The sequence below is a fragment of the Zophobas morio genome, unplaced genomic scaffold (genome assembly GCF_036711695.1).
Source record: "Zophobas morio isolate AGI-343-1 ecotype UQ-CSIRO unplaced genomic scaffold, CSIRO_AGI_Zmor_V1 ptg000002l, whole genome shotgun sequence".
Lineage (NCBI taxonomy): Eukaryota > Metazoa > Arthropoda > Insecta > Coleoptera > Tenebrionidae > Zophobas > Zophobas morio.
The window spans coordinates 7,150,167-7,167,476 of NW_026972107.1; the positions used below are offsets into that span (position 1 = coordinate 7,150,167).

Genomic DNA, 17,310 nt, shown 5'->3' on the forward strand with positions numbered 1-17,310 from the left:
AAACTCATTCAAATCAAACTAACTTCTGCGTGACATTCTTTCGATGTATAAATATAAATAATCACTTGGGCTTCAGATTGGTACTACCTACTGCTGAAGGACAAGGGATATTATTGGATGTTATTTATGTCTCTGATTTTACAGCGGTTATTACAAAACGAAAATCGTAAAATCAAATTTTACCATTTTTTTAAAGAGTTGGATTAAGAATCTCATTTTTTAGATTTGCTTATACAGGTTACTCAAAAAAATTAATTAATCAGTCAATTTATTTTATTGAGTAAATTAAGAATTTCAAAACTGAATAGTTTGAAATATTGCAGACGTTTTAAAGTCATTGTAAGCATGGTAAATTGTTAACCAAAATAAATTTGTTTATTTCCTGCCAAAACTTGATGACGTTGTTTAAAAAAATACGATAGTTTTGACAATATGAAGGGAAGCGCAGTGACAGATCTACCAATTTTGAGCAAAATTCATTGAAACGGTACTTTAATAAGCTGTAGTAAGACCAGTTCCTACTTTTTCTCTTGTCGGGTGTTCAAAGTATTTTCAGAATGTAATATCTCCAAAATTAATGCACTCATTGTTATATGAAATTTTAAATGTAACCTATCTACCGGTCTACCGTTAGGTTGTTAAAAAAAAATCATTGCACTTTTTCTGTTGTGGGGTGTTCAAGGGATTTTCAGAATGTAATATCTCTAGTATTAACACACTTATTGTTATATGAAATTTTAAATGTAACCTGTCCCTGTAGTTTTTTTACTTCCCGAGCGTCAGCGAAGAAAGTAATCCAGTCCATCGGACGAATGGCCACTTTTATGTTTTCTCGACGTTCCATGACCCCTATAGTACCAAAAATGTAGTCATCTTTCCGTCTGTCGGTCTATCTGTTTGTATCCATTTTTGTTAGACACGTATTCTCCGACACTGCTGGAGCAATTTTTGTCAAATTTTGTATGTGTTTTACAAATATGATGTTTTTGGCTAGTTAACCCCACCTACAATTTGATGACGTCATTTTAATGAATGGTATTCTAAAATGATTTGAATGTAACACAAAAATATACTCCTATACTTGAAGTGTACGAATCCACTTTCTGTATTTTCGCTAAACGTTCCAATTTTCGCAAAAGCATTTGCAAGGTATAATAACGTTTCATTCCTGACAAGGTTTGGACGTCTTGGCGGGGCAGTGAGTGTATCGGAGATCATGGCACCTACGATTGTGGTTCGATGCCAAACTTGACCTTTTTCTATTTTTGCATTGGTGTAACGCTATGACTACTTTTCTTTTATGCTGTGGCTAGAATTATCCATGTTGATGACGTCATCACAATTTTTTTGGGTCTAATTAAGAACGAGTCACCCCATTTTCTCGAAAATGTGAAAAATACGTCTTTATATATTAACAATAACAAAAGAGTTATAATATTCAGAACATTTTGTTCAATTGTGGTTGAAATAATCATTTTAGTTTTGTTTTGAGAAGAGAAACTCGTTCAAATCAAACTAACTTCTACGTGACATTCTTTCGATGTATAAATATAAATAATCACTTGGGCTTCAGATTGGTACTACCTACTGCTGAAGGACAAGGGATGTTATTTATGCTTCTGGTTTTTACTTTACAAATTTTATAATTTTTTTAAAGAGTTGGATTTGTCGGATTATACTTATAGCCTTCGACCAATTTTTTATTAATCAAATTAAGAACCTCATTTTTTAGATTTGCTTATACATGGTTATTAAAAAAAAAAAAAACTAATCAGTCAATTTATTTTATTGAATAAATCAAGAATTTCAAAACTGAATACTTTGAAATCTTGCAGAGGTTTTAAAGTCGTTGTAAGCATTGTTAATCAAAATAAATCTATTTATTTCCTCCAAAAACTTGATGACATCATCCCAAAATTTTGTCAAATAAATTGTACCCAAAATGTGCAAAATATGATGCGTTTTTACTTGCGATTTATCAAATTAATGAATGAGTGAATTTATTGATCAGGAAGACAATACTGTTATTTTCAGTATTAAACTGCACCGATCCAAGTTGACATACGTGTCCTCGCAATTAATGACGTCATTACGAAATTTTATAAAGAAAAAAGTCAACTTGAAAATGCTGGATATGTTACATTGTATTTTAGGTGCAAGGGAAGTGCAGTCGAAACAACTTTCGACCAATTTTTTCTAATCTTACGAACAAGCAGTTGCCCCGCCCACCCACCCCGTCTTCATTCCAGTGACTAGTCTTGATATTGTTCAATCTTATCTTTGCAAGTACCAACTAGCCCCTCCCACCCATCCTTTAATTTCTTAGAGGGTATGTCATTTGTCATATCAAGTCTTATCTTAGCAAACACTAGCCCCACGTATCCACCTTTTATTTTCTTCGAGGGTAGGTCATTTACCAAAATCAGTCTGACCAAATGAAATGAATCACTGAAATGTAGGCGGGGTGGGTGGGCGTGCATAGCTTGTTAAAAAAAACACGATAATTTTGACAATAGGAAGTGACGTGCAGTGACAGATCTACCAATTTCGAGCAAAATTCATTGAAACGGTACTTTAATAAGCTATAATAAGACCAGTTCCTATTTTTTTTCTTGGCGGGTATTCAAAGTATTTTCAGAATGTAATATCTCCAATATTAATGCACTCATTGTTATATGAAATTTTAAATGTAACCTGTCCACAATTTTCTCTATTATATAATACAAAGCAGTTTATTTTAAATAGGTACAGTTACACAATTTGTTTTTTATTTTGGCGAAAATTTTTATCACATACTTTTAAAAATCAATACCTCAGTTATTTATGAAAATTTCGGAACACGATTTTCACCTCTGTTATCTACAAATCTGAAAAATTGGTCGAAAATTCAAAATTGTTCATACTAAATGGGTTTTAAATTGTATAAAATAACATAGTCCTGCACATGTAGTTTATGACTCAGTGTTAAGTTTTTACAATGTAATTTTGCATCTGCAAATGCGAATGCTTTGAAACTTTCCAGATGTTTTAAAGTTATTTTATTTCTTATTTCTGAAGAAAAAAATGAAAAAATGGGCTAAGTTTAACTTTTTCCTACAGAATCTTGTATAAGCAACCAATTGCCCCGCCCACCCACACCTCTCCATTCCAGTGATTACTCTTAATATTGTTTATTCATTTACCAAAATCAATCTTATTTTAGCACGAATCCAAGTTTATATCGTGTCCTTGCAAACATGTTGATGAAGTCATCACAAAATTGTGTAAAGTAAAAACTCAACTCGAAAATGCTGGATTTCGACCAATTTTTTTTGTTGGAAAACTTAAGGCAGATACGTAAAGCACAAGTACAAGAGTATGTATTTTAATAAAATATTTTTGTAATTAATAGTAAATACGCCAATTATGTTAATATTATTATTCGTCTTGATTACCTGTATTTTAAACTATTATTTCAGATGAGTAAGAGGAATAAATTAAATTCTGGTTTTCGTGAAAGTCAAGGTTTCTATCACCCATTGTTTGGCCGTGATGTGCACTTAAAAATAAACCCAACTCCAAAGTTGGTTTATTTTTTATGTTCTTCGCGTATTATTCATAATAAAAACTCAAGAGTTAATGTATTTTTTTGGGTTCTTTAAAAATATGTGTGTTGATGTGGATGTGATATTATGACAAGAGAAAAAAACTCGTTTTCAGTGGTCTGCAGGAAAGACTAATTAGAATTTCATTTGGACCACCGCCTCGTCATGGTAATTCGAAACCTACACACTCGTGGGAATTTAGTGAGGTTGGAACGTCATTAAGGCAAAAAATTTGCAAAACATCTTGTTTTATTCAGTATTGTGGTGATGAAAATGGAAATGTTTCATTCAAAGAATATCTAGTACTATTTTTGCACTAACCTGTTATACCGACGTCATGGACTTTACTAGATAGATGAGCGTCAATTTAGAGCGGTTTTTTTTATAGACATGTGTGTAGTTTCTGAGTCAATTTATAATTGAACTACTAAAAATATCTCACAACCTTATTTTACATTTACTTAAGTAATAACATATCTGGAATATTTAAGTTTGGTTTTGGCAGCTTGAAGAATTTGCACCTTTTCGTCAATATTATCAACCTGAAACTCCACCTTATCGTCATCTCTGAGCACGACATTTTTAATACCACAAGACAAATCGAGTTTATCTCTCACAATTGCTCCCACAATCCTGACTAATTCGTCATTTACACCCAAACCTTCCAGAACCAGAGTTCGTGACAATTTTTGATCCTTCTTGACCAACTCTTTCAAAATTTTGTTGGTTTCTTGCTCCAAAGCAAGTGAATCTTGAAGCTCAAATACCCTTTCTGTTAAATTAACCACCATGTTCTTGCATAGAGTGGAGGCTTCATACTGTGGTGGACATGGTGTTGGAGTGTCACTTTCTGGTTCAGCGAATGAACCTAGAAGGATATTGCTTTGACGAAATTATGGTCTAAGTTGTACCAACCTGTTATGGTGTGTCGTCCGTCCTTACGATAACCCAAGCGGCCAGTTTGAACAAACACCCAGTAGTAGACTGTGTCTCCTGGTTTTAAGTGGACGTTTAAATCGCGAATGACCCATTTTCCTTCTGTTGTTTCATATACTGTTCCAGAAATGGTTCCAGGGTCGCTTTTTGTAATAGGATCGTTGATATTGGCATGAAAAGCGAAATATGTAGTACCTGGGCTATCTGGAAGGGTGACCTGAATTCCTTTAGGAGTAAGAGCTTCGATTTCTACATTTAAAACCAAGTCATGATTTCTTCCGCCAAAGACACAATTAAGTAAAAAAAATAGTAAGAAAAAGTTCGTAGCGCGTGTTCTCATGTTGTATGATTTTGGAACACTGAGGTCTTGGTTGCTGTAAACTACGATAACCTTTTAACTTGTGGTTTTTTGAATTATCTTACTGTTGTTGTTTTGCTTTATTTAACATTGAAAATAGATCAAATTTAAGTAACACGAGCTTAAAAAACCTTGTGAAGCTTCTACTTCGTGTTGTTGTTCGTGATGCTGGCGTTTAATTACTGTTTGTAAATGGAAAATGTTCTAATTAATTCCTTTGGTAATTACATATTATAATCAACAAACAAATTAGTCAATTACATTTCCCGCTTGTATTCGAACGCTTGGTTTACAAATTCTGACTACTGAATAATAAACGCAAAGTATGAAATCTTATTTATTAAAAAATAATCACTGTTTCTGACGACGTTCAAAGTAATTCACTGTTGCATAAAATATAAACATGCGAATCCCTGAATAAAGCTTTTAATGACACAACTGATTATCAAAAAGTCGTTTATTTTTTTTTTTTTACAAATTTGCATTTTTATAAACAAAAACAAATAAATATAAAAATAAATAAATAAATAATTAATACTCAATTACGCTCAATACACTAGTCTGAAGTTGGAATGCCGCAGCTTCGTCTTGGCCACCCTAATAATTTCCAGCTTCTTCTCCAGACTCTCGACTTCGAATTGCACCAGACCGTTCCTCTTCCTCTGGATATTGTCGACTTTAAACGGCAAACCCAACTTATCTTCGATAATTGCCTGGACGATCACCCCCAGCTCATCATCCTGTACTTTGACGCCGTCCAAAGCGAGGGTCGTCGAGGTCGTGGGGTGCTTCTTCACCATATCCTTTAAGATATCATTCGTCTCCCTTAGGGAGTCAATTTCTTGCTGCAAATCGCACACCCTCTGCGTGAGATTCAGCACCACCTTTTCACAGATAGAGCCAGTGCGACTGCAAAGCGTCGGGGGCTGGGGGGTGGGAGCAGGAACCGCCTCTTCGGGGGCAGATGACTCCTTGTCCGGAAGCGAAAAATCTGCAACAAGAGATAAAGTTTGTACTACAAAAATGATCAGGTTTGCTTTATTGGTAGGTAACTAAGGTAATTTCTATGCATTGCGTCATCATTTTAATTTCTTTATGCACTCGCCACTCTTTGAACTTTACTCTGACACTCGAACGAAGTTTGCAGAAGCTGTTTTTCATGCATATTTAGTAGTCGTTTATGTAAAATGTAAAGAGCGGTGGTCCCAGCGGGCTACCTTGAGGCATCGACCTAATAATTTTCGGATGAAAGAAATTTCTGCATTTTCACAATTTGTTTCACACTTCAAACACAACATCAATGATTTTATTGTTCTGCTTTAAAACCATCAAGTTTTATTTTATTTGTAGTAGTAAACGGCGATTTATGACATCGAAGACGCACAAAAGGTTGTAACTCGTGTCGAAATTCGATCGTGAAATATTTTCAATGGTCAAAGAAGTCGAGACATTTTTGATTTATGTTTTACTTACTTCTGCGGATGAGTGTTGTTAAGGAAACTTTCACCTTGTAATGGTGTTTGAAGTAGGTTAAAACGCGTCTATTAGTTGTGTTGATTGAGACGAGAAAATGTTTGCAAGTGCGTTATCCAATGCTAGGATGCGAAATATGAACAATGAGTGAGATATTCAACCGGAAAATTACCTTTAACCTCGAACATTCCGTGCTGTAATCTGTAACCAAGGTTATCCTTGACGACATACAACCTATAGTAGATCTTATCCCCGAGTCGCAACTTGACCGTGGAGTTCTTGTACGCCCACCTCTCGCCGTCTCTCTCCAGCACGTGCTTCCTCATATCCCCTATTTCGGTCCCATCCAGAAATTTATTAATACTCCCGTGAAACGCGAATAATTGGATGCCGGGAGTATGAGGGATGCTCACTTCCAGTCCCTGCGGGCTGAATGCTTGTATTAAGGGTCGCGGAATGGTGTATCTCAATGGTCGGTAATTATGGGTTGCACTTTGAACACAACTTCCGAATCCGGCGATTAATAGCACAACTTTGCAACAAAATGCCGCCATCACGGTAACGTATCGATTGTAGGTTTTCGAATGGCGAGCTAGCGAGATGACGGTTTTTATTTAATGTGTCGATTGATAACCCCGAGGGTCTTGAAATAAATCCGGTTTTTCAACGGTGCGATTCGCGGGAATCATTAGTCACGGTATTGTTTACGTGCTGATTTTTAGTTATCGAGGGAAACTGGCGTGCGACTGACGGCAGGGAAGGCCCGGAAAGCATGGGATTATGCGGGCGATAACGGACGGAACTGGTGAAAGTGATGGTGTTTACTGAAGAAGCGGGCGGTGGGTGTTTTCGGTGAGGCAGCCGGAACGTGTGTTTTTAGGCGTGGGGGATTTCGGAAAGCTGGGTTTGGAGAAGTTTTTGGTACGTGGGGAGTGAAGATGTTGCCAATATTCAAGAGTTGTAAACAACAACAAATAAAGCAGATTTTGTAATATGGTTTCATAATGTTTCCTGAATACTTGTAATTTTGTAGAGTTTAAGACATTTTCCGGTAAAACAAAACTTCACGTAGACAGTAAGTAAGTGTTACATTTTTTTTTTTTAGGTAATATGTGTAATTGATTTTTGTTATCAAATTGCGTATTTAAAAAAAAGTGAATAATAGTGAAAGATTTAGATTAAGTTTTAGGTCGAGGCTCTTTTTGGCGTCATATTTCATGATGTCATGAAGTCAATGTTTCTACACCTTTTTCCAAGAGAAAACCTTTTTGAAAGAATGAATATGGTTAATGATGAATTACCAGACTTCAGTACAGTGTTTACGACGTGGTTTCTATTTAAAGCAATATTATTTGTTGTCATAAAGTTCAGGTTTAAAATAATAAAAAAAATATTGCTATATTTAAATTTCATTGTAAACTAAATAAAGTAAGACAGTGAAATGGACAAAGGAGGTGGCTAACTTTCGCGTTAATAAATTAACGCCAAACGAAATTTTTTCTAGCTATACACTAATTTTTTGAGAATTTTTCAAATTTTAACAGAATCTCGACATCGTAAACAATATGAGAATGTTAAAATGTCATTTTCTTTTGTAATAAGGAAATTTGTCATCAATTTTCGTACTTATTTAGAGTTAAGTGAGACATATTTTTGAATAAAAGAATACGATAAATGATGAGTTACAAGATTCCAGTACAATCTTTAGTTCTAGGTTTCTATTCGGACTAATATTTTATGATGTCATAAAGTCCAGGTTTCTTTATTTTTTGTTACGAATCTTGAAGTTAAGAGAAAAACTTTCGCGTTAATAAATTAACGAGATTTTTAATAGTTTTTGGCACCATTCTCTAAATACACTAATTTTTTAAGAATTTTTCGAAAATTAACAGAATCTTGAAATTGTAAACAATATGAGAATATTAAAATGCCATTTTTTTACTAATGAGGAAATTTATCAACAATTTTCGTACTTATTTAGACTTCGGTTAGAGATACTTTTGAATAAATGAATATGATAAAGGATGAATTACAAGATTTCATTACAGTGCTTAGTTCTAGGTTTCTATTCGGACTAATATTTTATGATGTCGTAAAATCCAGGTTTCTGAATTTTTTGTTACGAATTTTGAACTTAAGACAAAACAATTTCGCGTTAATAAATTAAGAAGATTTTTAATAGGTGTTCGCAGCATTCCCTAAATACACTAATTTTTTAAGAATTTTTCGAAAATTTACAGAATCTCGAGATAGCAAACAACATGAGAATGTTATAAAATGTCATTTTTTTACTAATAAGGAAATTTGTCATCAATTTTCGTACTTATGTAAACTTAGGTTAGAGATATTTTTGAATAAATGATGAATTACAAGATTTCATTACAGTGCTTAGTTCTAGGTTTCTATTCGGACTAATATTTTATGATGTCGTAAAATCCAGGTTTCTGAATTTTTTGTTACGAATTTTGAACTTAAGACAAAACAATTTCGCGTTAATAAATTAAGAAGATTTTTAATAGGTGTTCGCAGCATTCCCTAAATACACTAATTTTTTAAGAATTTTTCGAAAATTTACAGAATCTCGAGATAGCAAACAACATGAGAATGTTATAAAATGTCATTTTTTTACTAATAAGGAAATTTGTCATCAATTTTCGTACTTATGTAAACTTAGGTTAGAGATATTTTTGAATAAATGATGAATTACAAGATTTCATTACAGTGCTTAGTTCTAGGTTTCTATTCGGACTAATATTTTATGATGTCATAAAGTCCAGGTTTCTCAATTTTTTGTTACGAATTTTGAACTTAAGAGAAAAACTTTCGCGTTAATAAATTAAGAAGATTTTTAAAAGGTTTCCGAAGCATTCCCTAAATACATTAATTTTTTAAGAATTTTTCGAAAATTTACAGAATCTCGAGATCGTAAACAATATGAGAATGTTATAAAATGTCATTTTTTTACTAATAAGGAAATTTGTCATCAATTTTCGTACAATCCTTAGTTCGAGGTTTCCATCCGGACCAATATTTAATGATGGCATAAAGTCCAGGTTTCTCTATTTTTTGTTACGAATTTTGAAGTTAAGAGAAAAATTTTCGCGTTAATAAATTAAGGAGATTTTTAATAGTTTTTGGCACCATTCTCTAAATACACTAACTTTTTAAGAATTTTTCGAAAATTAGCAGAATCTCGAGATCGCAAGCAATACGAGAATATTAAAATGTCATTTTTTTACTAAAGAGGAAATTTGTCATCAATTTTCGTACTTATTTAGACTTGGGTTAGAGATATTTTTGAATAAATGAATATGATAAATGGTGAATTACAAGATTTCATTACAATGCTTAGTTCTAGGTTTCTCTTTGGACTAATATTGTAGGGTGTCATAAAATCCAGGTTTCTGAATTTTTTGTTACGAATTTTGAAGATAAGAGAAAACTTTCGCGTTAATAAATTGAGGAGATTTTTAAAAGGATTCCGCAGCACTCTCTAAATATACTAATTTTTTGAGAATGTTTCGAAAATTAACAGAATCTCGAGATTGTAAACAATATGAGAATGTTAAAATGTCATTTTTTTACTAATAAGGAAATTTGTCATCAATTTTCGCACTTATTTAGACTTAAATTAGAGATATTTTTGAATAAAAGAATACGATAAATGATGAATTACAAGATTCCAATACAATCCTTAGTTCTAGGTTTCCATTCGGACTAATATTTTATGTCATAAAGTTCAGGTTTCTGTTGTTTTTGTTCGAATTTTGAAATTTGTCATCAATTTTCGTACTTATTTAGACTTAGGCTAGAGATATTTTTGAATAAATGAATATGATAAATAATGAATTACAAGATTTCATTATAGTGCTTAGTTCTAGGTTTCTATTCGGACTAATAATTTATGATGTCATAAAATCCAGGTTTCTGAATTTTTTGTTATGAATTTTGAAGATAAGAGAAAAACTTGCGCGTTAATAAATTGAGGAGATTTTTAATAGGATTCCGCAGCACTCTCTAAATACACTAAATTTTTAAGACTTTTTCGAAAATTAACAGAATCTTGAAATCGTAAACAATAAAAAAACAATGTGAAAATGTCATTTTTTTAGTAATAAGGAAATTTGTCATCAACTTTCGTACTTATTTAGAGTTAAGTGAGACATATTTTTGAATAAAAGAATACGATAAATGATGAATTACAAGATTCCAGTACAATCCTTAGTTCCAGATTTCCATTCGGACTAATAATTCATGTCATAAAATCCAGGTTTCTGAATACGAATTTTGAAGTTAAGAGAAAAACTTTCGCGTTAATAAATTAAGGAGATTTTTAATAGTTTTCCGCACCATTCTCTAAATACACTATTTTTTAAAGAATTTTTCGAAAATTAACAGAATCTCGAGATCATAAACAATATGAGAATGTTAGAATGTCATTTTTTTTAGTAATAAAGAAATTTGTCGTCAACTTTCGTACTTATTTAGAGTTAAGTGAGACATATTTTTGAATTAAAGAATACAATAAATGATGAATTACAAGATTCCAGTACAATCTTTAGTTCCAAGTTTCCATTCGGACTAATATTTTATGATGTCATAAAGTCCAGGTTTCTCTTTTTTTTTGTGATGAATTTTGAAGAAAAGGGAAAAACTTTCGCTTTAATAAATTGAGGAGATTTTTAATAGGATTCCGCAGCACTCTCTAAATACACTAAATTTTTAAGAATTTTTCGAAAATTAACAAAATCTTGAGATCGTAAACAATATGAGAATACTAAAATGTCATTTTTTACTAATAAGGGAATTTGTCATCGATTTTCGTACTTATTTAGACTTAGGTTAGAGATATTTTTGAATAAATGTATATACTAAATGATGAATTACAAGATTTCATTACAATGCTTAGTTCTAGGTTTCTATTCCGACTAATATTTTATGATGTCATAAAATCCAGGTTTCTGAATTTTTTGTTACGAATTTTGAAGATAAGAGAAAAACTTTCGCGTTAATAAATTGAGGAGATTTTTAATACGATTTCGCAGCATTCTCTAAATGCACTAATTTTTAAAGAATTTTTCGAAAATTAACAAAATCTTGAGATCGTATACAATATGAGAATATTAAATTGTCTTTTTTTTTTGCTAATAATGAAATTTGTCATCAATTTTCGTACTTATTTAGACTTAGATTAGAGATATTTTTGAATAAATGAATATGATAAATAATGAATTACAAGATTTCATAACAATGCTTAGTTCTAGGTTTCTATTCGGACTAATATTTTATGATTTCATAAAATCAAGGTTCCTGAATTTTTTGTTACGATTTTTGAAGATAAGAGAAAAACTTTCGCTTTAGCAAATTGAGGAGATTTTTAATAGGATTCCGCAGCACTCTCTAAATATACTAAATTTTTAAGAATTTTTCGAAAATTAACAGAATCTCGAGATCGTAAACAATATGAGTATGTTAAAATGTTATTTTTTTTAGTAATAAGTAAATTTGTCATCAATTTTCTTACTTATTTGGAGTTAAGTGAGACATATTTTTGAATAAAAGAATACAATAAATGATGAATTACAAGATTCCAGTACAATCCTTAGTTCCAGTTTTCCATTCGGACTAATATTTTATGTCATAAAGTCCAGGTTTCTCTATTTTTTGTTACGAATTTTGAAGATAAGAGAAAAACTTTCGCGTTAATAAATTAACGAGATTTTTAATAGCTTTCCGCATCATTCTCTAAATACACAAATTTTTTAAGAATTTTTCGAAAATTAGCAGAATCTCGAGTTCGCAAACAAAATGAGAATGTTAAAATGTAATTTTTTTACTAATGAGGAAATTGTCATCAATTTTCGTACTTATTTAGACTTGGGTCAGGGGTATTTTTGAATAAATGAATATGATAAATGAGGAATTACAAGATTTCATTACAATGCTAAGTTCTAGGTTTCTATTCGGACTAATATTTTATGATGACATAAAATCCAGGTTTCTGAATTTTTTGTTACGAATTTTGAAGATAAGAGAAGAACTTTCGCGTTAATAAATTGAGGAGATTTTTAATAGGATTCCGGAGCATTCCCTAAATACACTAAATTTTGAAGAATTTTTCGAATATTAACAGAATTTCGAGAATGTCAAAATTCCAATTTTTGTAATAATGTGGATATTTGTCACCAAATTTCGGACTAATTTATATTTACGTTAGACCTATTTTTGAAAAAATCAATATGATAAATGATGAATTAATTAAGTCCACGTTGCTTCTGTTTTGTTGTGTGATTTCTAAAACTACACAAAACAACTGGCATCACGTCAATTCCATCCTACAGAATTTCCTATTACTTCAGGAATATTAAAAACTTATAAGTAGTTACAGTCAAAGTGAAAACGTTCTAGGTATTCCCATATTAACTTTATTACGAAACTGACGATCCTTAAAATGTCATTAGACGACAAGACCTGAAAAATGCATGCATTAAGGAAGTTTGTACTTTCTGTTTCACTCGACTTGTTGTATGCACAGCTCAGCTTAAAGTAACACAAAGTTTGAATTTTAGACTGACGTTTCGCTCAAACTGTGAGTAAATGTACACGAACTCTACGGTTTTGATCCAGTGGTCCTCGTTTAAACTTTAAGCACTTGTATTCGATCTGAAACTTTGGTTGTTATGCAATTACGTATTACGAATTTAAAGTCTATAAATGCCAGCTTATCAAATAAGTGAATAGTGGAGTTGAATGTGGAGAGAGAGAGCCAGTGCTCTTCATTGTGGTAATAATTTAGGTTCCTAAAGGAGATAAGGGATTAAACATTGGTTTCAGGTATTGTCCGTTCTCAATATCTCTAGTTACCACAAAGCTCTCGTCATCGGTGATTCACCACAACGTGTCCGTGTGTATAGTACCAGGTTTATCAATTTTTGACAAAGTGGTAATTTAGGTCAGATCTTCTTCCAAGAAGAACACTATGACATTGCGAAGAAATTTACATTGTGTCCAAAGTTATAACAAATAATACATCGAGCATTTATTTTGGATGAACAAAATAACTGCTCTAACTTAAAATGGTTAAATTTGTTTTTTCCTTTTCAAACTATCTGATTCAAATCGCATGTCTTCAAAAATTTTGACGTCACCTCAGCTCTATCTGGTCATGTTATGCGTTTGTCGGCGCTTTTCCACATCCTCGTAATTACATAATGTAAAAAAATTGGAATTAATCTAGCGGTAACGTTCCATGAATTATGAGGTTAGACACAATCCGACAATTGTGGTATGGAGATGTCAAGGTAATTCTAATTTAAAAATAGTGTACGTGAAAAAATTAAACACGCTTTTATGTACTACTCGTATTTGCGGTATGAATTCTGGTTTGATGTAAACAAGCCTACCGAGAAGGTGTGTTGAACTTAAAGTTGTGGTGCGGTTTTTCCACTACAGCACTTATTTAAAAATGTATCGACTTGTCTCAAGGTTTTGATATCCTGTATAAATTTTAATTACACTTGAAGTAGATTTACGTAATTTGGACTCACATTATAAATGCATTAAGTATATCGGTATTAGTCAAAGGAGGATTATGGTACATTCCTACAATACAACCAAAATTAGAAAAGTTAGCACTAATGTGTTTGAAGTCAAAGCACTGTAAAAGGCAATTTTAAATTCAATTGCATCGCCTAGAAATCAAACGCGCCCCTATAGCCTGGGGAACCCTTAACAGCTTCGCCACATCCGTATAATCTTGTCGTTCTTGAATTGAGGAAGTCTGCTATAAGCCAAATGTAGAGGTCCCTCCTGAAAGCCATTTTCAAACTATGGACATTTTCTCGTTCATTGTGTCAAAGTGGTTCGGTAGTTGGTGTTTGTTCCTTCGTTGTTGCAAAGCGAACTATCAAAGAGATGTTTTGTTGTTGTTTGTGTTTTATGTCATGTTTCATGTATATATTTTAGCATTAATTTTTTTGTTTTATGAATTTAATAATATCGTTAACTTTGATATTTTTTTTGGTTGATTTTGAAGTGTTAAAAAATTTAGAAAGCTATTAATCTAATCAAACCTTACCAGAGAGTATATTTTCTATTTTTTTATCACATCTCTTCTTTTAATAACCAAAAAGCTATTTTGCTTTTATTTAAATTGTTAAAAAAAAAACGATTCTTGATATTCGTGTCTTCACATATTTCTTCTATATTTCATTAAAATTTGCTTCATTTGAATGACATTTCGGATAATATTTATTTCTTTTTCTCTGGATCCGTTTTCCGAATTTCGAAATATTTAAGATATTTTTTATATTTTCCACTCAACAAGTTATATTTTAGAATTAACTGATCAAAATGCATATCCCACAGTTTTTTGAGTATTTTTAGGCAAATTTTTAAAAATATCAATTTCAGAATACCACTCCTTATGAATTTTTTTACCGTTTTTCAAGCTCCTTCGAAAATTACCTAAACGCATTTTACTTATTGTAGATTTAGACTTCTAAAAGCTCTTTCGGTTTTATTTCTTCGAAAACTTCAACAATTTTTCCAGAATCGATAAAATGAAATATATATGATCATATTTGATGTATTTAGACAGTTTTATTTTCAAATAAAATTTTTCTAAAATATTTGTCCGTGACTAAAAACTATATTTTTGGAATCAGCGAGTTGAGATCTACATTTCCGATTTTTTTTTTTAATTTTTAGACTTTATGAAATACTAAAATTTCGACGGTGCATCATGCAAATTTCGACCCAATTTCGGAATTTAGCTAAATACATTATTTCTTGTAGATTTTGGGCTGCAAAAGTCATTTCTTTGTAACTCCAACCGTTTTACCAGAATCGAAATTTTTAGAAATTTCAAAAAATTCGAATTTCACACGAAAGTTTCGAAATATTTATCCGTTACCATAAACAAGCTATAGTTTTGGAATCAGAGCTTCGAGATCAATGACCCTGAATTTTTTTGAGAATTTTTAACCAATTTTTAAAAAATGAAAATTTCGACTGTGTCAATTTTTTTGTTTTTCGATGTGAAATTTTTCAATTTTTTGATATCTCAATTTTTCGACTTGCAATTTTTGGTTTCCAATTTTTCGTTTTTTTTTAACTTTTAGATTTTTTAATTTATGCTAAAAAACCAATTTTAGATTTTTGAGTTCCATGATCTTTCAATTTTTGGTTTCTTCAATTTTTGATTTGTAATTTTTCTAGTTTCCATTTTAAATATGTAATAATATGATTTTTAAAATTTTTAGAATTTATCAATGTTTCAGTTATTGGATTTTAAAACTTTTAATTTTTTTAATTTTCGATTTGCAGTTTTTCGTTTCGGTTTTTTATTTTCTTTATTTCAACAACTTTTCGGTTTTTCAATATTCCGCTTTTATATTTGTTTGTTTCTTCAATTGCTGTTTTTTCAGTTTTTACTTTTTACAATTTTTCGATTGACAATTTTTCAACTTTCATTTCTTTTTGTTTCTTGCATGTTGAGATTTCATTTTTAAATTTTTCAGTTTTTCGATTTTTGGGTGTTTCGATTTTCCAAATTTTGGATGTTCCAATTTTTTCAATTTGCAGTTTTACGAGTTTTCAATTTTTAATTTTTGACTTTTTGGATTTATGAGTGTTTCATTTCTTCCAATTTTCGATTTGCGATTTTTGGTTTCGGTTTTTAGTTTCTTTATTTTTACAATTTTTCGATTTTTCAATATTAACGATTTTATAATTTCCTGTGTTATTAATTTTAATTTTTTTTTAATTTCGTTTCTTCGATTTTCAATTTTCAATTTAGCAATTTTTTAGTTTATTTATTTTGCAATATTCCGATTTTATAATTTTTTTGTGTTTTCAATTTAAATCTTTAAATTTTTCATTCTACAATTTGTGGATCTGCAATTTGTCAATTTTTCATTTTTTTATTCTTCATTTCCTACATTTTGAATTGCAACTCTTCGAGATTTCGTTTTAAAATTTTTCAATTTTTCGATTTTCCAAATTTTGGATGTTTCAATTTTTAGATTCTGCAATTTTTCGATCTGCAGATTCTTTCACAAGTTTCCAAAAATTTTCCAAATTTTCATGTTTTCAATTTTTCGATTTGCAGTGTTTCGCTTCGGTTATTTATTTTTTATTTTTTCAGTTTTATGTTTTTTCAACGTTGTATTTTATTATTTTTCTTTTTCTCAATGTGAAATTTTTCAACTTTGATTTTTCAATTTTTGATCTGCAATTTTTCGGTTTTCAATTGATGGTTTTTTCAATTTTTCGATTGACAGTTTGTCAATTTTTGGTTTCTTTTTGATTGTTCAATGTTACTTGCATGCTGAGATTTAATTTTTAAATTTCCAGTTTTTCGATTTTCCAAATTTTGGATTTTTTTAATTTCCAGTTTTACAAGTTTTCCATATTTATTATCAGTTTACCATTTCTTTTATGTTTCGATTTGCAATTTTTTCCCTTTCAGTTTTTTGTTTCTTTAATCCTAGATTTTGCAGTTTTTTGATTTGAAATTTCTCGAGTTTTCAGTTTTCAATTTTTCGATTCTTTATTTTTCATTTCTTCCAATTTTCGATTTGCAATTTTTGTTTCTTTATTTTTTCAATGTTAACGATTTTATTATTTATTGTGTTATCAATTTTAATTTTTTCAATTTTTGGTTTCCTCAATTTTCGTTTTGAAATTTTGCAATTTTTTTAGTTTCTTTATTTGTCAATGTTCCGATTTTATAGTTTTTTTGTTTTTTCAATTTCAATTTTTAAAATTTTTCGTTCTTTGATTTCTCGATCTACAATTTGTCGATTTTTAATTTTTTTATTGTTCGTTTTCTACATTTTAAATTGCAACTCTTTGAGATTTCGTTTTGAAATTTTTCAATTTTTCGATTTTCCAAAGTTTGGATGTTTCCACTTTTACATTCTGCAATTTTTCGATCTGCAGTTTCACGAGTTTCCA

The 17,310-nt window shown here is 30.7% G+C and overlaps 2 protein-coding genes across 2 annotated transcripts; both read right to left on the reverse strand.

Moving 5' to 3' along the window:
* Positions 1 to 3,815: 3,815 nt before the first annotated feature.
* Positions 3,816 to 4,900, reverse strand: LOC135141138 (beta-1,3-glucan-binding protein-like). The gene is made up of 2 exons (XM_064072022.1): positions 4,500 to 4,900; positions 3,816 to 4,452 (listed from the first exon to the last, which is right to left on the reverse strand). Exons 1-2 carry the CDS (start codon positions 4,858 to 4,860, stop codon positions 4,046 to 4,048), a joined length of 768 nt encoding a protein of 255 aa, XP_063928092.1. The 5' UTR covers positions 4,861 to 4,900; the 3' UTR covers positions 3,816 to 4,045.
* A 420-nt stretch (positions 4,901 to 5,320) lies between these two features.
* LOC135126428 (beta-1,3-glucan-binding protein-like) lies at positions 5,321 to 7,169 on the reverse strand. Its single transcript, XM_064052480.1, has 2 exons — positions 6,524 to 7,169; positions 5,321 to 5,869 (listed from the first exon to the last, which is right to left on the reverse strand). The coding sequence occupies exons 1-2, from the start codon at positions 6,903 to 6,905 to the stop codon at positions 5,427 to 5,429; spliced, it is 825 nt and encodes a 274-aa protein (XP_063908550.1). The 5' UTR covers positions 6,906 to 7,169; the 3' UTR covers positions 5,321 to 5,426.
* Between the last annotated feature and the right edge of the window lie 10,141 nt (positions 7,170 to 17,310).

Bases quoted from the DNA above. Each gene is read 5' to 3' on its own strand.
- LOC135141138 (XM_064072022.1), bottom strand. From the start codon at position 4,860: ATGAGAACACGCGCTACGAACTTTTTCTTACTATTTTTTTTACTTAAT. The intron at 4,453-4,499 runs GTTGGTACAACT...ATATCCTTCTAG, and splicing joins CGGACGACACACCATAACAG to GTTCATTCGCTGAACCAGAA.
- LOC135126428 (XM_064052480.1), bottom strand. From the start codon at position 6,905: ATGGCGGCATTTTGTTGCAAAGTTGTGCTATTAATCGCCGGATTCGGA. The intron at 5,870-6,523 runs GTAATTTTCCGG...CTCTTGTTGCAG, and splicing joins CGGAATGTTCGAGGTTAAAG to ATTTTTCGCTTCCGGACAAG.